A 24,837-nucleotide genomic window follows, 5' to 3' on the forward strand; every position below is an offset into this window, starting at 1 on the left:
GAATAGTCCAGTAAGGAAGAGCAAAAAATTGTCAAGCAGAACATTTTCAACGCAGCATAACAATGAACGATAGACTGTTTGTTGTGTATGCCAAGCACACACGGCGCACACAGTGCTACGTTTAAAGTACACACGCTACGCAATTTATTGATGGGCGTCTCTGTGCGTGGTGAACACTTGATTATTCACCACGCAAGAAATACGTCGAAGTATACATCGAGCGAAATGTAGTTAAATGTAGTAGTCCCTACATTGTCTAAAAAAAAAAGAAAAACAAAGTCACCCGGCGAGCGGGGAACATTAAGCCGGCTACTTTTCGTAATCGCACGGGAAATTGTCCTTGCTCCAATTGCTGGCGGTAACGTAGTAATCGGTGACTTCCGCGAACCTCTTAGTGCCTGCTATGGGCAGGTCGGGTTGTGAGGTGCAGGTGTTTCCCCAGTCCTCGCATTCCAGGTCGAATATGGACAGGCCGAAAGGAATGTCGGCGAATTCTTTCCTGAGCTTGCAGTACTGCATTGTTCGACATAGATTGGTACACGAGGTTATATGATACGGCATAACTAGTGATTCGTATGATACATAAATTTTTTTTACGTAACCAATGCGAAATTATTTCAATACACGAAACAACATTTCCTAAGCGCGCACGTATATTGTGACTTCTTACGGATAGTGGGCACCACGTATGCTGCTTGCAACTGTAAGGTGTGTACTGTGGCCAGCACTGCACGTTGCCGCTCAAAGCAGCGTCGTTTCAAATGTGCTGCAATTCTAAGCGGTATTATGGTCACTCAGCGATCACAGCCGTTCAAGTCACAGTATATATAATATGTATATATCAAAGGAAAATCTGCAACTCCGGTTTTTCAGCTACCGGTGGGTTCTACACATATTTGCCTAATTCGCGTTTTCCGCTTTAGAAGCACTTGTGGCTTTATTGAGTATTGTGTTTTGGCTTTTGTATCAAATAAAATAAAGAGAATGTGGTGAACTTCGTCACCGATTTGAACTGGCGAGCCTGAAAAGATCAGTCTTGTGATGTTGAGTGGCTGAACTTTGCTGAACTACATCTTGTGGCAAAGTGGATGCACACTACGCGAAGCCGAACAGAGCCGAAAGAACGAAGATTGGACAAGCATGATGTACGGCCATCATTCCCACGCTTGCTAAAGCACCATGCGTGGACCCTATTGTGCCAGAATCACTGCTATAGGTATGAAGAAACTCCATGGCTTATGCACTCTTTGCAGTGACTAGAGCACGCATTTGCCGGCGGTCGCTTGATGAAAAGGCGCGTTTCCACAAAGCGGCAGTTATCTGGATTCGCAGGGGAACCCATGTGTTTGCAAGTTTATGATGATGACTGTGTTTGAACAAACGTGCCCGAATATCCTAAAAGAGTCGCAGCATATCCAAGGAGCGAATGATGATGAGTGAGGCGAAGCGTCTATGTGTCCGTCCGTCCGTGCATGCGTGCAATCGCTTTCGAGAATGCAGACGGCGAGTGGGCATGAGACCGACGAGACGCGAGCCAAGGAAGCCGAGCGCAAGCGTCTTCAATGCTTTTTCTTATGTGATTTTTAAAGAGATAAGAAAGTCAGCCCCGTAACTGTCTGCACCAGAGTGCGACACCTCAACAGGAGCTCACGAGGAATGGGGGAAAGGTGGAATTAAAAAGATAGGATTAAAGGTACAGAGATAGAGAGAGGAAGGAAAGAGCGTGGCGCAGGGACAGCGACGCCCAGAAGCAAGGAAAAGATAGGAAAGGTGGACATGGTCGCCGAAGTCAGAGGACAGGGCACCGAGAGCTCAGAGCTCTCGCTGAGTGGTGCCCCGTTCTCGGACTCCTGCGACTGTGTCCATCTTTCCCATCTTCTCCAGAGCTCTCGCTGAGTGTTGCCCTGTCTTCGGACTCCTGCGACCATGTCCATCTTTCCTGTCTTCTCCTTGCTTCTGGGTGTCGCTGTCCCTGCGCAACGCTCTCTCCTTCCCCCTCTCTATCCCTATATCTTTAATACCGCCACTATGTTCCGTCCATTGTCCACCAACGATCCGCTACGTATGGCGACTATCCAGGAGACAGAGAGGAACTCGTTGGCAAAGCGCGCGTAGCAGCTTATTGGAGAGTAGCTCACACAGCAGCCAATCGGAAAGTAGCGCCACTTCAGAGAGTAGCATAGAGTAACGCTATCTAGGAAATGAGACGAGAAATGGTCATCCATTTCTTTTGCCTTCTTGTCTTTCTCGTCGCTTTTTCTCTCGGTGGTTACGCGTGACTAGTCACAAGGTTAGACAATAAGGAGTTTCGCTCCTGAAAATTATGAATGCTCACTGCCTTCATAGTAGCTTTTTTTTTTCTTCAGTGGCAGGGCTCTTAAGATGACCAGAGTTATCATTTATGAGAACATATATATAAAAAATACTAATTAGTGTACACACGTGTGTCAAACGGGGGAAATCGAATTCGTCCCTGTGAAGGGCCCACTGCCACTTGAAGGTTTCGAAAAAGGGGACTCTCGTAGTTGTAGTGGAGTGATGAAATTCGACCGAATGCAGCAGCGTTATTAAAGCGGAGCTCACACAAGCGACACTAGGAGACGCCCAGAAGGGCGCCACTTCTCGAGAAAACGACTGTGGCTGCCTTCTTTTTTCCACGGTATTCGTTAACGTGTGTGTATTGTGCCTGTTATTTCGAGCAAGTACAGTCCACGCACAAAGAAGCTAAGTAGATCGATCATTGATGCGATGACCTCTGCTCATTCTGGACGTATCGAAGAGCAAGGCAATAGCACAGTTTCACGATGTGAATGAAACCTGTCACAGGCGATCACTTCTCTAATAAAATGACTGATTATTGAGCATGTTCTTTAACCCTAGGAATGCTTTTTTAGAGAGGATACCTGGCAAATGTTATAAATTGATGTAAATTTCCCATAGCTACTATTACCTTCAAATAGATGGTTTCATTAGTCTCAAATGTCGTCATTAGGCGAGTATTGCTTTTACTCTTGGCCCTCCCAGTTATCTGCTTCTTCCTATCAATCGTCAAGTTGTCGTAGAGCGCCGATGGTACATTGCAGAACTGCGACAGAAAAAAAACAGAGGGATTAATGGAAACGGCATTGTGTTTCCTGCTAAACCTGTCACGACAAACACTCGCCAACGTTACACCTAATTTTCAAACGAAAAAAAAACGTGCAGTATAGTTACATACCGTGGCAGAGTATAGTAAGTACATACCATACAGTAAGTTTTCCTGACGAAGACATTAAGGTTAGTTCGTAGTTTTATGGTGTCATTCTATCTGTTGTAGCTCTTATTTTACGTTTCAGTTATTCCTAACGGTAAGTATGCTGGACGTAATAATGAAAGAACTTCTGATGCGATGCGCAGCACCTCCCTATACTATTATCGATAATCCGAAACATTGTTTCGCAGATATCGACGTATAGCAGGTAGATGAAAGAGCGAGCGAGAGCGGGTGAAAGTGAAGAAGATATCACCTAACGTGAACGCTATTCACACTTGATTTAGTGACAGGTTGGAGTATGCCTCTCTTTTCCATGAAAACTGATGGGTGCCCGGCGGCACCGTGAATTGAGCCAATGATGCCTGCCACATTGTAGGTGTACGTTGTGCCGTTTCCCCAACGCTGCCGTTGAAAAAACTCCCACAGAGGCTGCACCAGTGGTACCTACAGTCCCCATTTGTTACTGCTTTTCTAGCCCTCGTATAGTCATAGCAGAAGCATCATCAGTAGTAATATTAATAACAGTGGTATAAGGGGTAGCAATAGTCCCCTTAAGTGACGAATTAAGATAAATTGTCAAAAATGTGTGAAATTAGTGTCGCATAATTCCTAGGCATCCAGCATTCCATTACAGGAAAAAGGACCCTGTTGTTTTTATGAATTTCGTTATTTAAAGTTAGTCTGCAACTAATATTACTACTATGGCATCAGTCAGGTTCAGTAATACCGAGCTTGGTACGTGTGAAGCTAGAGAACGACCGCGAGCACTTCATGAGCGTAGCATTCAGTCATGTTGTTGCATGCCACGCATCTCATATTTATTATGTTTGCACCAGTTTCATACCTTCGTTATTCATTCACGTCCCGTAATACCAAGTTTGGTATAAGTGAAGCTAGCGAAACGGCTGCCAGCGCATCATTCATGAGCGTGGCATGTAGTCATGTTACATGAGACGCATCTCATGATTATCATGTTTGCACCGGTCGCATACCTTCATATCGTTCATTCACGTACCGTAATACCAAATTTGGTATATGTGACGCTAGCGAAATGGCCGCGGGTGCATAGTGAGCGTGGCATTAGTCATGTTACATGACACGCATGTCTTGATTTTCATGTTAGGGTCCGTCGCTTGTGGTCGCCATGCAATTATGCCATATTATACCAGTTTTGCAACACGTCATGTGAATGACACCCGCAAGAGCAGCTGGACCATGAAATGTAAATATAGACATACATGTCATGATTTTCATGTTATGACTAGTCAAATCTGTTATTAATACAGTCATGTTATGCCATATCAATTTTGGTATTGATACCTTTATCGAAACGGCCAGGAGAGCTAAAAGTCGTAGGCGGCTAGATAGATAGATAGATAGATAGATAAATATATAGATAGATAGATAGATAGATAGATAGATAGATAGATAGATAGATAGATAGATAGATAGATAGATAGATAGATAGATAGATAGATAGATAGATAGATAGATAGATAGATAGATAGATAGATAGATAGATAGACAGACAGACAGACAGACAGACAGACAGACAGATAGATAGATAGATAGATAGATAGATAGATAGATAGATAGATAGATAGATAGATAGATAGATAGATAGATAGATAGATAGATAGATAGATAGATAGATAGATAGATAGATACGCTTAAAGTCGCCGAAGTTCGCTAAGAAATGCTTCGCATTTAATGAACTATTCTACCCGAAAAGCATTTTGAGTGGGTTTTTTTTTTGCTGTATTCATTGCGAGTGCATAAAATAAGTACTTTGCACGTTGGTCCTCGTCGAACGTGGCACTGTCTCTAGCAAAGTCATCATCTTCAGTAATATGCAGCAAAATGAAATGAAGTGATTGGTATTTATCCACCTAAGAAGCTTGCAGGAATGTGCACGCCGGGTTTCAGGCCATTTGAAGAAACAATTTGGCCGACAAATTAGGGCGAACTTCTGCCCGAAATGCGAGAAGAATAAAAAGAAAAAAAAAAGAAGAAAAAGCAGCTCTAAGGTTTTGACCTAAGTTTGGGTTGTGGCTGAGGTTTCTTTGTCATTTTTAGGTTTTCCTATAGTGCTTTTAAAGCTAAGTAAGCGCTTTTAGCGCTAGAAAGATCACTCAGATGGCGTTTTCTCCACCTGGACCAGGGCCTTTCCTCTGGTTTGCTTCTCTTCCGCCACAGGAGATACCAGTGGATCAGTTTCTGCGCAACGGCTACCCCACAGTTCCTGTGACCCTCATCCCTAGCAATGACGGCTTCATTTGGATGAAGAATCCGAAAGTGGTCCAGGCGGAGCTTAGAGCTGTGACGTCTCACTTTCACAGCATCACAGAGGTCCGCCAGTTCGGCAGAGGTGGTATTCTATGTTTTTCATCTGCTCAGCTCTGTGTCCAAGACCTACTGAAGTGCTCGAGTTTCGCGACCAATCCGGTGAGTGCCTTTATTCCCCCGCATCTGGCATGTGTGAAAGGTATTGTTCGTGGCGTCGATGTTAACTTGACCCCGTCTGAGGTATTAGAAATGTTTGCCGTGACTCGTGCTATCTCCGTTTATAGGTGTGCACAACTAGTATAGAAGCAGATAATGTCGACTGAGTCGGGTAATTGTAACATTTGCTGGAGCGAATATTTCAAGCGAAATCAAGGCATGGTCACTAATATACAGAGTGGAACCGCTATCACTGCGACCACTCCACTGTACAAAGGGCTGGTGACAGGGTCACACTATTAAACGATGCAGGTCAGAGCTCAGATGCCGGGTGTGTGGTGACAACCACAAAACAAATGACTGCAAAGCTAAAGAAGAGAAATGTTGTCTCTGCAACAAACAACACTGTGCAGATAGTCCTGATTGCTCAGCTAAGGCTCGAGAAATACAAATTCTTGAAATAATAGGGCGTAGGCGCTGTTCTCGACGAAAAGCCACAGAGGAAATACAGGCCAGAACTCACGGGTATATCAATGTTGCAGCACGACATATCTCGGAAATGAATGGGTCAATTTCCCTGAATATCGCGGAGGTCGTAGAAAAGGCTCTAGAAAAAGCCATGGAACGACCGGCTTCTAGCATTTGTGATCTCAAATTTTGGCTAACCAGATGACTCGCATTTTTGGTACAACGGGAGAATCAGGCCTAGTATCCCAACATGTTGAGAGTTCACGACCAATAATTGACGGCGAATCTGAAACTGCGCCGTCGTACTATCCGTCTGCAGGACCCTCTGCAATAGGCGTCCACAGCCAAAATGAGGAGTTTGAAACCACACCATTTCTCCGTCTACAGCACCCTCTGCAGCACCCTGTGCATAGATATACAGAGTCAAAGTGAGGACAAAGATGCAGATACAGTAGATTCAGATGACATGGATTTGAACCCTAGGTCCCTGAAGCGGTCTAGATCCCCTCTGTCAAGGAAAACTGTCTCACTGAAACAGACAAAGAAGAAAAAGTATCTGAAGGAGAAGGAGAGCCTTTCAAATGGAGATTTCTTGAAAGAAAGCATTCTAGATAAAGTTGTAGCGGAAGCAGCTTTTTCGAAACCATACGGTCACTTAAGATTCTCTATTAGAATTGCCGATCAATTTATTCTGCATCTACGAATTTGGTATACTGCTAAATTTGCTCTTGATATTATAGCATTACAAGAGAAATAACTATTTGTACATAATTTGTTCCAGTTAAAAAACTTCCGGTCTTTTCGACTAGACCATCCATCAAGAAGTGGGGGTCTAGCTCTTAATAAATAAAAAAATTGATATGAAAGTCAAATGTTCATACAAACATATGTCTCCAGAATGCGAAATTTTCGCAATAGACATTACATTACCCAACTGCAGTTCTTTCACCCTAGTTAATATGTATTTTCCGGATGAAGTTCAAGACACACGAAGTTTGGGTCTAGCTACAAAGTCCTGGTGCAAAGACGAAGTTTTGGTTGGAGACTTTAATTCCCACCACACAAGTTGGGGTTTTAGAACTGATCTGAGTGGAAAACGCTTGTGGGAGTGGATGATTGCTAATGACCTGACGTGCCTACGCGTCAGAACCCCCACATTTATTCGATCACTCCAGGTCGGCCTCAGATTTCCGTTTTGTCAATTCGGCCATTACTACTTCTTCTTGAAATCGCTGGACTGTGGCACCAACAGTGACCACTTACCGATAAGTTTTCAAATTTCTTGGACGACAATTTGATCTTGCTCAAATGTATGAGTATTTGTAAATTACACTAAATTTAAGAATGATCTGAAGTCAGCATTGGCTTTTCACTCAGAAAAGAGCGATGATACAAAAGCAGTGAAGATTAACGCAGTCATTAAAAGACCCTACAAAAGAGGCGAATTTACTGTTGACTTCACAAAAACGGAATATAGCCGTTGGTGGAATGATGAATGTACAAGACAGCACCGACGACGTCAGGCAGCTTATAAGCAGCTCTTACATAATCAATACCCCAAATTATAAATTCATTGCTGCGGGCTTTAAGAGAACTAACGTTAGCTCAAGCTAAACAAGAATATAACAGAAAATATTATGAATACCTGTCGAAGCCTAAACTTATGAAAGCACTGTTCCGATATATGAGAGCTCAGAAAACCTTGCCATCGCCAGTTAATGCAGCTTGTGATAATCTGTCGGTGCAAGGAATGACCACAACTTTAGAGGCAATCAGTAAAGGTTTGGAAAGCAGATTTACTTCAGCAATGCCAAACAAGTGGCACAAGTCTACGACAAAGTCTGACTTTGTCGAAATGACACAGACTGAAATATCCAACGTGATTAAATATTTACCCTGTGCGTCTCCTGGCCCAGATGGAATCACAGTACCCATCAATAAAACTCTGTTCAACTTATCGCCTAGTGACGTCGCCAATGTTATAAACTACTCCTTAAAAAACTCATGGGTGCTGCAGGATTGGAGGATAGCAAAGGTCATTCCTATACTAAAAAAATCTGGGTGTAAGATTAACAGTCGATAATATTGGACTAATCACTCTAACATGATCAAACTAGTAAAGAGGATCCTACATAGCCGAGTAAGTATCTGGATGGCAGACACTTTAGTAATAAAACCGAATTAAATTGGCTTTTGTAGCGATTCCTTTATTCTGTGTGCCCATGCTGATTTAGAGAGCCGAATACAGCTTGCTCGAAAAAGAAGGCATTACGCTGTTTTAGTAACGCTTGACATAGCCAAGACGTGTGACAGTGTGGAGCACTTCACTTTGTTAAATACGCTAAAGAGATTGAATTTCCCACAATATTTCATTGAGTGGGTGGCAGAATTTTTAAAATCAAGAAAGTTCTACTGCCTCAAGGATGAATGTTCCTCATCTATAGATTTAAACAAACGCGCAGAGTTCCCCAAGGAGCAGTCTTATCTCCTGTGTTATTTTATGCTTTAATGAGCACAATTCCAACAGATCAAGAAGTTACTGTCTACATTTATGCTGATGACATCACATTCTTCGCTGCTGAATGTAATATTTACACACAACAACTTAAATTACAAAGAGACATAGTAACATGTTAGAAATTTGGTTCCAGTCGATTTCATTATCGTTAAATGTCAACAAAAGTGCGCTCTTGGTGTTTCCGCTTGCAGGCCCAATTTCAATTTAAATTCTATATAAACTAGAGCCCATCCAGCAAGTAGACCCTATAAAATATTTGGGAATCATTTATAATGACAAACTTAACTGGAGTCCACACACAGAGTATATAACTACCAAGGCACAATAGGCCTCAGGCTTACTGCACAAGCTATGTAACCGGAAATATGGGTTACGGAGGCGCACCTTGATAATGTTGTACAAGATGAACGTGCGCCCCATCATGGAATTCGGATGCATACTATTCTCGGGTGGCCCTGCTTATAAAACGAAACATCTAGTTGTCTTGGAGCGAGAAGCACTGCGAATGTGTCTGGGGCTCCCTAGGCTTGTGGCTATCAACGTACTGTACCAGGGCGGCGCGCCTGCCTACACTACTTTGTCGATTTCACATTTTGACTGTACAAGCTTTTTTAAAATTTTATAGCTTACCGGCAAGAATATCTCAATATGCTTTTATCGCAAACCCAGACGCCTTTTTTCTTGCTCATTGGCCATGGTTTCACACATCTCAAGTAATGTTTGAACAAAAGAATCTACAAAGTATAAATGTGAACTTTAGAAATGTAGTTAGACGAATGACTCGAATTGTCATGTTATAAATAAGTATGATGATATATTCCCCCAAAACGCCAAGTTACAATCTCTCAAATTTTAAATATCATATTGTTATATTACTTGGTGCGTGCAGAAACTAAAAATATAATAGCCACAGATGCTTCAGTAAATAATCAAAAGGCAGGTGTAGGCATTGTCTCTGATTCGCTTGACTGGTCCTTCTCAGTGAGACTGCCTGATTGTACTTGAGTTTTTGAAGCGGAGCTCGTGGCGATTATTTTATCTCTTCAAAAACTTCCGTCAAATCAAAACAACGCAGTCATAATGACAAATCCTCTTTCAGTTTGTGCAGCTCTGACAACTTCAAAGAACTCTCGAATTCTAAGGACATCCAGAACATAAGTACCCCCGCAGTTGAGACTCCTGAGGTTACTATGGGTTCCGGAACACTGTGGATTAAGAATAAATGAATTGGCCAATTCCTTAGCAGGAGCCGCCCTTGATGGCCCAGTTTTATTCACACTGCCCGATGTTTAATATATCACAGCAGTAAGATATCGAAAATCACCAATCTCCACTGATATGATAGAAAAAGTAACTACATGGACAGAATGTAACCACCTCAAGTTTCCATGGTGACCCCAATGAAGCCAGTCCAAAAGGCTCAAAATTTTATATACTAAATTCTGATGTCGCGTCCCCCCCCCCTCAACCTGTATCTACACAGAGCTGGTCAGACAATATCACCCCTCTGCACATTCTGCGGAGAGATGGAATCACTAGAACACTATTTTTTGTATTGTCGCCGATACGCTATACTTCGAAAAAGGTGTCTAGTTATTCTATTTCTGAAAATAGACGTTAGATTGACGGCGGAAACTGCACTAAGATTTCGTGCCTCAGTATTGGGCCACATGGATGCTTTCAATGCCGTTTGTTATTATATTCAGGCATACAAACGTATACCTTTGCGATCTTCAATCAAATAATTATTATTACCCCCCCCCAAAAAAAATTCTACATGGCAAAGTGAAGCGAACGCAACTGAGTGGTAATCACAACACCTGAAACCTCAAAATTTCTCAGCCTGACTTTTCCATTTGTTTCTCGTTTGCTCTCTTTTTATGTGGTTTTTCCTCACATTAGTCATATTATAATACAAATTCATTACACATAGTTAAAATACTCACAGACGAACTGCACTACGCTTTCTTGGCGAATCCACCTGAATGGGTTGGAGCCATCAGTTCAAAGAAACAAACAAAAGAAGAAGAAAAAGAAACAAACAAACAAACAAAAAAGAAGAAACAAACAAACAAAAGAAAAACAAGAAACAAACAAACAAAAGAAGAAGAAGAAGAAGAAGAAGAAGAAGAAGAAGAAGAAGAAGAAGAAGAAGAAGAAGAAGAAGAAGAAGAAGAAGAAGAAGAAGAAGAAGGCGTAGGAGTTGGTAACACCGGGAGTAGCAGTGGACGCATCTGTTGAAGTATTAATGAAAGAGGAACGCCTTCCCCTCACGCACGACTTTCCTTTCCAGCCCATAAAAAACATCCCTACAGGCCGCACTGAACAGTCGAAGTTGTCGACCCACACCCCTCGCTTTTCTCTGACGTAAGTGTTCCTAACGAAGGCAACGAGGTTAATTCGTGGTTTCTGATGTAACAGGACCAGTGAACACTCACGGCAGCCGTGCCATTTGGGCGATTCAAGTAGTCTATGCACTCCTGGTCCAGGTAAGCGAACCTCTTTGCCAGGTAGACACGTGTGCAGAACGACGTGGAGATAGTTAGCGTAGTGCGCATCACCCAAGGCACCTGCTTGGACATTTTGGTCATAACGGTTCTCTGCGTGTGGAAACAAACGCATGTTTTATTACGTGATTTAGGGGCGTACCAACTGTTTCGCGAGTTGAAGGGGGGCAAACTTAAGTCAATATATATATATATATATATATATATATATATATATATATATATATATATATATATATATATATATATATATATATATATATATATATATATATATACTTACAAACGACCACGTAAAAGTAATTGATTGATTTGTGGGGTTTAACGTCCCAAAACCACCATATGATTATGAGAGACGCCGTAGTGGAGGGCTCCGGAAATTTGGACCACCTGGGGTTCTTTAACGTGCGCCCAAATCTGAGCACACGGGCCTACAACATTTCCGCCTCCATCGGAAATGCATCCGCCGCAGCCGGGAATCGAACCCGCGACCTGCGACCTGCGGGGACCACGTAAAAGTAAGAGAATCGGCTATTTTCAAGGTGGCATATTGGTTGTCACTTGTACTTCGGCCAATTGAATTTGTCTGTGTACCATAAAATCGCCTGCTTCTTACATGGCAAGTGTTGCAGCTTGGCTAGTTGGTATGGCATGACGATAGTTATAGCGCGATAACAAAATGACGACAGGGACACGGAGGGCTTGCTAATGCGAGGCCGCGCAGATGGCACGCGAACAGGTGCCTTGAATTAGCAAGCCTTCCGTGTCCCTGTACTAGAAGGAATTAAGGTTCCTCGAAGGTTTCGGTGCACGCAAGTAGTTATATTATCTTTACTTTTCTGTTTCGTTTCCTTATAGATTTTTCTTTGCCTTTGTCCTGTGCGTTTGTTTTTGTTTTTGTTTTTCTCTTACTCATGTTCTGCTCTTTGTGCCACATGGCTTTTGTCACATGGTTACTGTCTCCTCTATATTTTCGCGCTCTGCGCAATAAACTCAGTTGGAAGTTAGCGCTCGTGTCCCTCATGTCTTTCTTGTCTCTGAGTCGTCATTTTGTTCTCGCGCTATAACTATCGTCTTACATGGCGTCACGAATTTGTGAAATGTCGTTTTGTTCATTACAATGCATTCACACCCTGAACAATACCTAAAGCTTTTTGGGGTAGTCGGAGAGCATCGTCTTCTAAATATTATTCAAGTAGACTAGCCTCCAGCCACATTATCAGCGGCTACTTATAGCAGCTGGCAAAATGAAACAATATGAGTATAATAAAGTATTTTAACATGCAGCATCAAGGGGTTTAGTAGTTTGTGAGCACACACATCTCTGAGCTCGTCCTTGTTGAGAAAGAGAGAGGAAGAGATAAAAAAAATTGGCAACATATCCGCGGAGTGATTGATAGAGAGTGGGGCGAAGCATTCGTGCTTCCATTCGTTCTTGCTTCCATCCGTCCATCCGACCGTTCGTGCGTGCGTCTGTTCGTGCATCCGTCCCTGCGTCCATCCATGCATCGGCCCCTGCATCCGTTCATGCGTCCATCCATGCATCTGTCTGTGTGTCTGTTCGTGAATCTATACAACACTCCAAGTACCACCATCTCGCATCTTTAAAATCATATATTCCCCAAATAGAAGCACCGCCATCAGGGGTACATTCCAAGGACTAAACGAGAGGTGGCACACGCACACTTTCTTCCGGCTTGCTCTTCGGGTCTACTTCCGACCTTTAACCACCTCGAGTTCATGGTATATACTAGTTCACTGTATTCATGCCACTGCGGCCCAACGCTAGCTAAACCTTTTTAAAACCAAGGAGGTTACGCCCAGCGAGTATAACGTAGCACCCCTTCCTGTCAGATAGTGCTCAATGTACATGCCAATGACTGCTAATGGGGATCACAGCGTGCGCGTTAACTCCTGTCTCTCATTCCCCATTAGCAGCCATTTTCAAGTACATTAAGCACTATCTTTTATTGTTCAACAACGCACAGAAGAAATATCTCACCGGCACCACCTTGGAGGTCAAAATGTTATACTTGTTACATACTACAAAGGCTACGAGGGACAAACAGGTGCCGCTATAAAAAGCTTCGCCCCTAAAATAAGCAGCGCTACACGCGTGTGCTTCTTTGCTGTCCGCATTGTACTTTCAGCTGCAAAACACAATTCAAGTTGAATGACAACGTATTGGCCAATTAAGAACATAGTGCTAAAAACCACAGTCTTTCACCTTCTCCTTGGTCCGGTAGGTCAAGTTAAGGGGCAAGCTCAAAAGCTGAGCTTCCCACTGTGCCCGATTTCATCACTTTATACGTCGCCACTTTGCAAGCTGCCACCATCGCTCCAAGTTACCATAAGCAAGGCTGATCAGGTTTATCGCAGACTAAAGCGGACCCTTTTAGATGCGGAGCATCTAATACTCGAGGCTTGTAGTGCGGCGCCGTCCGCAAGCTTCCTCCTCCTTCTTCCACCATCTGTGCATCCCTTCCTCCTCTACACACCGCGCGCGCTTCACTCCTCCACCATCTGTGCACCCTTCCTCCTCTACACACCGCGTGCGCTTCTCCTCTTCACGAACATTCGCTAGCTGTATAATGTAGCGCGCATGCGCCGTCACGCTTCGAGAACATCGGCAGCTGACGCGCGCGCATGCGCCGTCGCGCTTCGAGAACATCGGCAGCTGAAGCGCGCGCATGCGCCGTTGCGCTTCTCCCCCTTCTCGAACATTCGACAGCTGACAGTGCATGCGCCGTCGCGCTGTATATATACTCAAGGTCGGCGCTCGCTCGCTCAGTTGCCGCTCGTCGGTTGGTTTGTACGGCGCGTCGACGTCCAAGGTCGCGGTGAAATGAATTCCAACGAATCCACATTACAATGATCGACGTCCCTTCGACCAGCACCGCCCTTTCGCATACGTGTGTACGTGTTCACTCATTTAACACCCCCTCCTACAACCACGTTAACCAATTTAGCCATCGACCTAAGTAAGTCTCAATTTACACCCCATTTCACAACCACGTTAACCAATTTTAACCAATTATATGGTCCGCATCCTCCTCAGTGTTCCCCCGAGGGAAGCTGCGGGCAATTTTTTTTCATGCTTCCAGATAACACTAGGACATTAAAGAAGATTCGTAACATTCATCAGCTCACAGCAGCTTCGACAAAGCAGTGGTGATGATATTCATTTTCGATCAAAGAAAATAATTTTCCTGAAGCAGCAGGTGATTTGACCAGCCAATAAAAAATTTGCTCATTCGCATCTGTAACTGCATCGGCCTGTCACAGCAGAACGAAAGCGTGTACAAGTTATGCAATGTTATTGGGCCCCTGTTCAGCACTGGCATGCTCTGCAATGCTACAGCACAAAGCGCGAAAGTGCCGCATAGGCAGCCCACACTACAAGAGCATATATACAAGAAAAATTGGCACAGCAAAAATGTTGCTGAAATTTTCTTATTTTGTAATATTCCATCGTAACAACACAACTGAGTGATTATGGTGGTGAAAAAAAAACTTCGCCTTAATTGTTGCTTTCCCCAGTGTAGAGCCAACAGTGGTCCTTTTCTAAGTGAGACAGTTCGCGCCCTCCTTGCCCCCCCCCCCCCCTGGGCTGGGACGCCTATGCGAAGGCAGCAGTGGGGGGTGCCCCCACCAGACAATCTAAAGAAAGTGGAATAACAGATTCCGAGAATACCAATCATGGCTAGACACCGTAACAATAAAAAGACCGAGCAAACGGAAATATGGCAGTGGAACTGCTGCTCATTGAGAACAAAACTTGAAAATTTCAAACAATTTATTGGAGCATCTCCAATCCCTCCTGATATAATCTGCCTTCAGGAAGTAGGCAAATTTCAGATAAATCTGAGAGGGTACCTAAGACATATTAACCCAAAGTACCCACAAGTGGCGACATTTACCAAAAAAGATATAGCATTGAGTGTCAGCTACGTGAGCAATGAGGCAGTGCAACACCAGATAATAACAGTGTGGCCCAAAAAACGTGGAGGACCAAAAACAGTGGGGGTCAATATATATAGCCCACCTAAGGAGAGACGAGCCGACTTTGAGAACATTATAGCACATGCGATGGGTTTATTGAAAGAGAAAGACAGGTTAGCTATCATGGGGGATTTTAATGCGCCACACAGAAATTGGGGATATAAGCAGGACAGCCCTAAGGGCAAACTTCTTGTAGACCTTGTTGAACGGTATGATCTCTGCCAACTTACACAACCAGACCTACCGACACGGGTCGGGAATAGCTTAACAAAAGACACGTCACCGGACTTAACGTTTACAAATTCTGAAGGAAACGTCTCATGGGCGCACCTCGGAGAAAACTTGGGAAGCGACCACTACATTCTCGGAATAACTATTAATGCCGCCACGACAAGAAGAATGGGGAAAGCGACAATATCTGATTGGAACAAATTTAGGGAGAACGTAGGAGACCAAGGGGAAATAATAGATCTAGGTAACTGGGTGACACAGATAAAGGAGGCACACAGGAAAGTGACAAAGGAAATAGAAACAAGCGTGGAAATCCCAGCAGTCGACAAGCACCTGCTACATTTGTGGGACGCGCGGAGAAGCCTCACAAAGCGATGGCGGAAGCAAAAGCTTAATCGCAAATTGAAGATAAGGATAGCTCAGTTGTCACAGGAAGCCAATGACTACGCACGTCAACTAAATAACAGTAACTGGAGGCAATTTAGTAACTCACTTAGAGGGACGTTAGGAACCAAAAAGACCTGGCACATCCTGAGGAGTATGATCGATCCAGGGGCAACAAAAACAATGACGAACAGGGCTTTAAAAATTCTGGAGAATGAATTTAAAGGTAACGATGACGCACTCATCTACGAAGTCAAGAAATTATATGTCGGACAAGACGCATGTGAAGTGGTACATGGCAAATATGCAGGAAAAGAACAACCAGAGTTAGACGCTCCCATAACATTTGAAGAGGTTTATGCGGCGGCCCAGTCTTTCAAAAAGAATACCGCCCCAGGACGAGACAAAATAACAAACTCTATGCTTAGAAATTTGAGTGATGCGGCCCTTCGACGAATCACGGATTTCTTTAATAAAAAGGTATGGGTAGATGGAGGAAACCTTCCAGTAGAATGGAAAGACTCAAACATCATGTTAATACCAAAACCAGGGAAACCAAGAGATATTAAGAACCTCCGACCAATCTCCCTTACCTCATGCTTGGGTAAGCTTTTTGAAAAAACAATATTGACTAGATTGACAGACTATGTAGAGAGAGAGGGTCTGCTACCGGTGAATATGTTCGGTTTCCGACCACATGTATCGGCCCAGGATGTTTTCCTGCTGTTGCAAAATGACGTCATGAACCCAAACAGAGGTTCAAGCGACGAATTCGTACTAGCACTAGATATCAAGAAAGCCTTCGATACAATATCACACAAGGTGATAATGGAAGGCCTCGAATCGATTAACTGCGGCCAACGAATATATGAGTATGTCCGGTCATTTCTGACAAGCAGGAAAGCTACCATTTCTTTAGGCTCGGTTACATCTGAAACCTTCGACTACCCAAATAGAGGCACCCCCCAGGGAGCCATGCTATCCCCGATACTATTTAATATTGGCCTGAGAAAGCTCGCATGTGAGCTGGAAAATATAAAAGGTCTAGGAGCAGCTCTTTACGCAGACGATGTCACCTTATGGACAAAGGGTGGCTCTTATGCGGACAAAGAAAACGCCCTCCAGGAGGCAGTAGATAAAATACAAGCTTTCGTGACAGCTGCAGGAATGCAATGCTCGCCGGAAAAAACTGAAGTGGTTAGAATTAGGGCAAGATACGCAAAGAAAAAGGACTTAATACCGGTAGCAGTACTGCTGGATGGGAGACAAATCAGGGAGGCAGATGTAATACGCGTGCTTGGCATGTGGATACAAGGAAATTCGGGAACGTCACACACACTACAAAGGCTACGGGGAACCACGGCGAATGTGGCCCGGATGATCAGGCGGATAGCAAATAGCGAAATGGGACTAGAGGAGAAAGAAACCATTGCACTCGTTCATGCATTTGTGATCAGCCGAGTTACGTACGCGCTACCGTACCAGACAATGACAAACCAGGAGACAAAGCAAATAAACACAATAATAAGGAAAGCATTCAAAGCAGCATTGGGGATTCCGGAAAATGCCAAAACCGAGAGGGTAGAGAAATTGGGCATATACAATACCTTTGAGGAGTATGCGAATGCGGTGCTTTTATCTCAAAAGGAAAGGCTCAATTCAAGCTATCATGGGAGAAGAATTCTGGAAAAGATGGGATATACATTGCGACCGTTATATTGTGATGAGGAAACGGTGCTAATAGATGCGGAAAACGCACACATTTAACTGTGGCGCCTATTCCCAGAAATATGCATCCGACGTATCACGCAGGAAGGAGAAAAGCGAGAGCAGACTCCTTACGCAAAGCATTTCAGAATAGCTCAGAAGCCGTCTTTACAGACGTAAGTAAAGCGAGCAGAGGGTCACATGTAGTGGCAATTGTAGCACAAAATCACACCACAATGGCGTCGGTTAAAACTTGTTTCACACGAGTGGCAGAGGCGGCAGCAATAGCCATAGCCATATCCAACGCAGAAATCAGGGGAGAATCAGTGGTTGTGCTCTCCGATTCACAGGCGGCATGCCGAATGTTTCTCCGAGGAACGCTACCTAAAATAGCGTATAAATTTTTAAATAAACCCATAACAGGAGACCATCACAATATATGGTGTCCTGCTCACGAATGTTTGGAGGGGAACGTCATGGCAGACCGTATAGCTCGAGGCATCACCAACCGAGCGACGGCAGGCCACGACGTTGAACCTCTTTCCAATTCGCGTGACATCCTCCTCCAACAAAGGAAGCAACGAAAGGAATATGGGCTTCCACATAAGGACTTGGATAGCCAGCAAAGCAGGGATTGGAGACGCATACAAACCAATAGCTTTCCCAATTTGTACCATCTAAGTAGAATATATCCCGCAAGATATAAAGACACCTGTCCGTGGTGTTCACAAGTACCAACACTCAGCCACATAACATGGGAGTGCACCCAGAGGCCCACACACATCGACAGCCCACACATCACGAAGCAACCACACATGTTTCACAGGCAGTGGGAGGCATGGCTTGCGGACGAGGACAAGCAGAGCCAAATAGCTTTGCTTGACCAGGTCCAGCGAGCCGCTCGTGCCAGCGGAGCCCTGGACTGAGGGCCCGACCAAACTGCCTGCATTTCAATTTTTTTTCTGAATAAAGTTTCTCCTCCTCCTCCAGGAATGAATCTTTTATTTGGGCGAGCTTGTGCCCAAAATTCGAGAAACACAACCTGTAAGTGATTCATGCTCTAAGCTGACGGCGGCATGAACAGTGTTTGACCGTCAAGTAATCCAATCATCAGCGCATTGCGTCGTCTTTTATAAAGGAGTCATCGAACGTTCCAACGTTGTCGATGGCTGTCGCATGAGCTGTATAATAATTATATGAGTTTATTCGCATCCAGCGCGCAGTTTTAACAGAATGATTCCAGATAATCGTAAAGCTTTTCAAGCACTGCGGTGTGCTGTGTGCCAAGCGTTGTTAAGCTTTTGAGGCGAACACCTTAGTGGATCAATATACATTTCATATACGCGCGTGACAATATATATATATATATATATATATATATATATATATATATATATATATATATATATATATATATATATATATATATATATATATATATATATATATATATATATATATATATATATATAAAAGAAAGAAGTGTATACCTAAGGGCTCGTTTTTTCGTGTTTTCGACACAATATTAATGAGATCTAACAGACAGTAATGCCAAGGGACGTACAGGGGAAGTTAGTAGAACCAGTTGAATGTAAATAAGAATAAAGAAAAGTGGGTGAAAAAATAACCAGCCGTGAGCACGAATATATATATATATATATATATATATATATATATATATATATATATATATATATATATATATATATATATATATATATATATATATATATATATATATATATATATATATATATATATATATATATATATATATATATATATATATATATATATATATATATATATATACTGTAGATGGCTACCAATATTTCGATAGATACGTGCGCGCCAAGAAATAGTCCGACGATTTTACCACTTTTTTGTTTTGAGACTGAGTAATAAATGAAGACACTTTGGGCCTCAGATATAAACGCACTCTGTTACAGGGTTGTCGGCAAGTTTTTATGAACTGCATAGCATTTTTTTTACAACGAATGCTGTAGGCCAGGGCTCGGCAACTTGCGGCCCAAGACGCTTTTGTGTGTTGCCCTCGGCTTGAGGTCATGACACCTCTGAAGCACCCCTCCCATTTTAGCTAACCGATAAAACGCCTCTCGAGTAACTGATGAACATTTTGTTGGGCGTCATTCGAGGAGCAAGAGTGATGTAGATATTTGCGGGTTGGCTAGGACTGCTAAGTCCAAAAGCGGCGTTGAAAGAGCAGTATTTTTTTTTGCTTGCTAGCTACATTTCTGAATTGCAACCGTATTGTCACTGTGCAGTAAATAAGCATGAATATATATGTAGTACGGTTTCGTACACCAATACTGTCCATTCTTCAAATTTTCTGTTTGCCTCCAAAGCACGCCACTCACCCCACATGATCCACCGTGCAGCACCAGGCGCATCAGCTTGATGCATTTTGGCCCTAATCACCTCAAACGTTTGCCGACTCTTGCGCTACGCGAAGCAGGAAACTGTTCGCCAGGAGAAACGATCAACGCTTCCATTGGCTATTTCACCAGTTACGTCGTTCTCTACGTCACACCCAAGCGCGCGCTCTATCGGGAGCATCGCCCTCAACGTCGTGCCACCGAGCCCGCGTGCAGCAGTGTCGACGGAGCGGCGTTGAAAGAGAGAAGAATGGAGTAAAAAAAACTGGGCCCTGTATCTGCATTTAATCTGCAAATTTCGTCGAAAGACGATAGTCTTGCGTGTGGAGAGAGTGAACAAGACATTTATTAGATGTTCCGCGCAAAAAAATATAAAATCGGTGAATGGTATTCTGGAGGCGCTACATCAAGTGCCTCGAGCGTGTAGTGGAGGCGAACAAGCGCATCAAGTCACGTCACACGTGAGACATAAGCGCCATCTGGCAGTTTTTTTTTATAAAACAAAGTGCGTGGCTCCGAGACGGTTGTGCGCACCCATCTCACAGGTGGAAGTGTAGAACGCAAGGCGACAGGTAGGTGCCACCACCGTCTCTTATTAGCAAAGCGTTGGAAACACTCGTGTTTCCGTGCAAGCGTTGCATGATCAGCGCACCGTGATAAGCGCTACGGTTCTTAAAATTATTTATGTATGCCTTTTCCAGTAAAAGGCTCGCATACAGAACATATGCGTGGTGTTATGGTGCCCCAAACATGTGCAATAATTGCTTTTTAATTGACAACTGCACAAGAATGAACGCTCAATTCTGAGCAACGTAAGTGGGTGCTGCGGATGGGGTCAGCCGTTTCAAGTACCCAATGCCGTTAAGAGTTGACAAACAGACAAATGTACAGAGAGACAAACCAAAATTTTTGCGTCGAAGGTCCCCAAGAAAGACTATTGTCCTTAAAATACAGCACCGTTTCTCATCGAAGTCACCTCACAGCAATCGCAACGTAGCGTTACACATCGAGAGGGAGTGGGAGAGAAAGGAATGTGAGAGGAGACAAAGAAGGGATGATGGAAAATGAGCTAATTTGACCCCCGCTCAGTTAGCGCGTGGGTGCGTCGCCTATCAACCAAGGAAAGTCGTCAAGCAGATCTACAGGCCAAGGAGGGATGTAAACAAACATGACGTGACGGGCTATGGGGCGGGGGAAGATTTCATCGAAGCAGGAAGGTTCAGATTACAACTTTCACATGAGGAGGGCATAGATTGTGGGACGCCCAACTCGAGACAACTTTCAAAAGCTTATCCGCGAGAGAATTCATGTTCGCCAGGCCAATGCAGCCGTTCGGGCACAAGAAGAAACCCGTGTGGCGAGACGCAAGCAGGAACTGCGCACCGAGGATCCAGCAGCGTGCCTAACCGAATGCAAACGACAATGGCGACCCACGGAAGCGGCGTTGTAGGCAGAGCAGCGCCAACATGGCAATGACAAAAAATGCGTATGCTGGGGCCGACATCTGTCTTCGGCGGGAGCTTTTCGAGTGACATCGACTGCGATGTGCAACCGTCTCTGGCAGCAAGTTTCGGCTTCACTGGCCAGCCATCTTTACGGCATGCTTGGGCTGCGAGCTTTTGTTTTCGCTTTTTGATGTTGCATTTGCAGTGCGTTGAGCTCATGATCGGCTTGCACGATCATTACAACGACAAAAGCTAAGGGCGAGGCACGCGCACACACACTCACACATCTCGGAGGCCGCACTCCTAGCATAGCTTCCAGAGCGTTGCATCTGATGTATGACCCAGAGTATGGGACCCCAAGTACTAAACCAAAGCCACCGTTCAACATGACTTACCATTATGCAAGTTTATGCGACAAAATTGATATTTCTCTTTGGCTATAATGGTTATATCTAGCTGTCTTGGTACACAATCATGTTATTCCACTAAGCAATGTTATTGAAGATATATAAGCGAAGCAACTTGACCGCTATTTCTAGTTTGAATCGGAATGATAAAAGAATACATAACGAAGCCTTATTGAAATTTGATAAAAGTGTGTCTGAGGAGACTACCGTATTGTAGTTCGCCTCAAGTGTAGTAGAGTCCTTTGTCAGAAAACAACGCTGAAAGTGTTTTTTTTTTTCGAACAGCGAAACCATTTCGATAAGGCCTGCATTTTTCTGAAAGGCGATTTTCAAGTGTAAAAACTACAGGCGATAGAACTCCGAGAAAACGACGGGATTTTGGTGTGTATGTGTGAATTCCCGAATCGGAGAACTTTTTCAAAAGTTGCGAACCACGAACTTTGTTTTTCATCGGATTTTTTCACCAGTTCAAATTTCGAGGTCAGTAATTGAACGATAACTCAGTAAATAATATAATAACAATAATTGAGTGTTAACGTCCCAAAAGCATCATGATTATGAGAGACAACGTAGTGGAGAACTCCGGAGATCTTCACCAGCTGGGGTTACGAAGTACTTCAATCTACCGTACAATATATTGAAACGAAAACGGGAAAACAATGGTAATTACTTACGAAATACATCTGCTTCTAGCTGTTTACACTGACAATCAGCACAATTTTATCTCCCTTCCTAAATAAAACTAACGCAATCGCAGAACAAGAATTAGGACCTCGAACTCTTCCTAATAATGTTAGCGAGTTAAACGACACATGTACAATCTAAACATATCGTGGATATAGCAATGAAAATACCATACTTCTCGGACTGACTGGCTATGCACTCAGTTGGTTCAGTGTTTGTGGAGTACAGCTTCACACAAAAGTCACTGAAAGACGAAAATTTCGAAGGGCTTGTTTTTTTCTTTGTTGGGCAGAATAACATTAATACTTAACCGAAAATATTGCCAAGGAAAGAATAGGGAATGTTATTAGTGGTAAATGTAATGTAAATTTCAAGACAGAAAAGTCGAACGGAAAGATTACATGCTGGGGGCCGGGACCAAGCCTGTGAGCTTCGAGTGACACAGCCGAGGCCCTACCACTGAGCTACGATGGCGGCCATCCCTCCATCCCCTTCATGGGGTACACTTGGGCATTTAAACGTGAGAGCGTCGATCAGCGCCACCAGTGGCCATTACGGTGAGTGCGGAACGCTCTTCCGTCTGCCCGTTGGTGACACGTAGCTTCTGAATTTATCACGAGCTGGTAGCTGATCAATAATCAATCGCGTGCTATCTAAAAGCACCACGTCTGTCAGAACGACACCATCCCTCTACACGAAGAAACTTGGAAGTTTGAAGGCCTTGTTTTTCTTTGTTAGATACAACAACAATGATAACTTACGGTTTATAATGTTTCGGAGAGTACAGAAAATAATAAAATGCAATGTAATAATAAAGTAATGTAAATGGGAAGAAAGAACAGTAGACGAAAAGATAACGACATAACGCCTCCTATACATTCCTTGACATTATTGGCCTCGATGACATACCGTGGCACCACCTACGTGATGACGTCACTCATATGATGTCGGGTTTTGTTGTCTGCTAGAACACCGCCTTTCCTGTGCTTTTGCTGTTGACACCGTGCGTGCTTCTATTTGTTTTGAAGCGCAGTTCTTAAAAAGCGGTAAGACCTGATAATATGGGCAAGCAAACTGTGAATTGGTGTCCCCGGTGGCACTGTAGTGTCGAACTTGCATCGTAAATTCGTGTCTAAAAACAGGTGCAGCCATGGGGTACGATTCAAGTGGTGTGGCGAAAGCAAAGCTGTCGTATCACAACTAATAAGCAGCAAGGCGAGTGCACGCATCCTGTGACGTCAAAACGGTCGCAGCGCTGGCGCCTCTAGTGGAGGCCCTCGCGGCGAATTAATTGTTTGTTGATTCTCACATTAAGTGACAGAATGCAAAACATTTTGATACGGACCAGTCAAAATCGTAACAATGCCTACACTGCCGGTATAATTACATATAACAGCAAAACGAACGCGCCGCAGACTCTCACCATGTCCAAAATGTTTACTACGTCGAGAAGTTTATAAGGCGCTGCTGCTGTGATGGCACACGGTAGCTTCGCCTCGAATTCGTCAAACGTCATGTGCGTCAATATGATGACAGCGTCCAGAGGGAATTTCCTGCAATGTACCGACATCCTCATCAACACTGTGAGCGCCTCCAGAAACAGACACATAAATAACTGAACCACAGCGTTGTTTGAGACTATTCGGTAATTCCAGCAACACAGGTGGCGCCACATGGCTCACCTCCGAAGCTCGCACAAGGTGATAACAATCTGCAACGCAAATGATGTGACCGAATGCTTTGCCTTCAAACACGTGGTCAGCGTTCCTTTAGCGAGAAGAAGTCTGCGTGCGGCGATGCTAGAGGGCCTGACGTCCTTTGCTAGTCCAGATGCGCATGCTTGCGAGATCGCTTCACTCGTAGAGTTTCTCACAAATACCTAGAAGGAAGTGTGGCGCCACCGTCTATGCGAATTGCTTCAGGGGCGATGTTGGTGCGCTGGGAATGACGGTATATGTGTCTGCGAGGCTTGTGCTGGCTGGCGTTGAGGAAAGCTTCGGCTCAAAAGCGAATACGACTACGTAAATAAAGCGTCTCTAAAACAAAACGTTTATAAGCGGATATTCTTCGCGCCTGTTATATTCTAAAATAAAAGTCCAGCCACCTTGACGGCACAACCAAACGGCGAAGGAAAGAACCAGACGACATAAAAGTGCTGGAAAGAACGCTCGCCTTGTCGTCTGCCTGCCAAGTTTAGCGGCCGTTGGTTACTTCTGACGATTCGTATAATTGCACATCAACCTAGAAGGTTTAAACAATGTAAGTTTCTGTGCAATGACCAAAAATAATTAGTTGATTACGTGCTCGTTTAGTAAAAAAAATCAGTCATTTTAACGTGAAGCCAGACGCGTTTTTGAGGTATACAAATCCGAGGCAAGTTTGAAGCTCACATA

General features: G+C 43.8%; 1 protein-coding gene across 1 annotated transcript in view; it reads right to left on the bottom strand.

The window, feature by feature from the left end:
* Nucleotides 1-309: 309 nt before the first annotated feature.
* Nucleotides 310-24,837, bottom strand: part of LOC142802828 (uncharacterized) — an 84,966-nt gene continuing 60,438 nt past the window's right edge. The window contains exons 7-9 of the mRNA XM_075887880.1: nt 23,868-23,997; nt 11,120-11,281; nt 310-513 (exon numbers count right to left, since the gene is read on the bottom strand). Coding sequence (XP_075743995.1) covers nt 310-513; nt 11,120-11,281; nt 23,868-23,997 — 496 coding nt within the window. The remainder of the gene's footprint in view (nt 514-11,119; nt 11,282-23,867; nt 23,998-24,837) is intronic.

This window comes from Rhipicephalus microplus, chromosome 3, assembly GCF_043290135.1.
Source record: "Rhipicephalus microplus isolate Deutch F79 chromosome 3, USDA_Rmic, whole genome shotgun sequence".
NCBI classification, from domain to species: domain Eukaryota; kingdom Metazoa; phylum Arthropoda; class Arachnida; order Ixodida; family Ixodidae; genus Rhipicephalus; species Rhipicephalus microplus.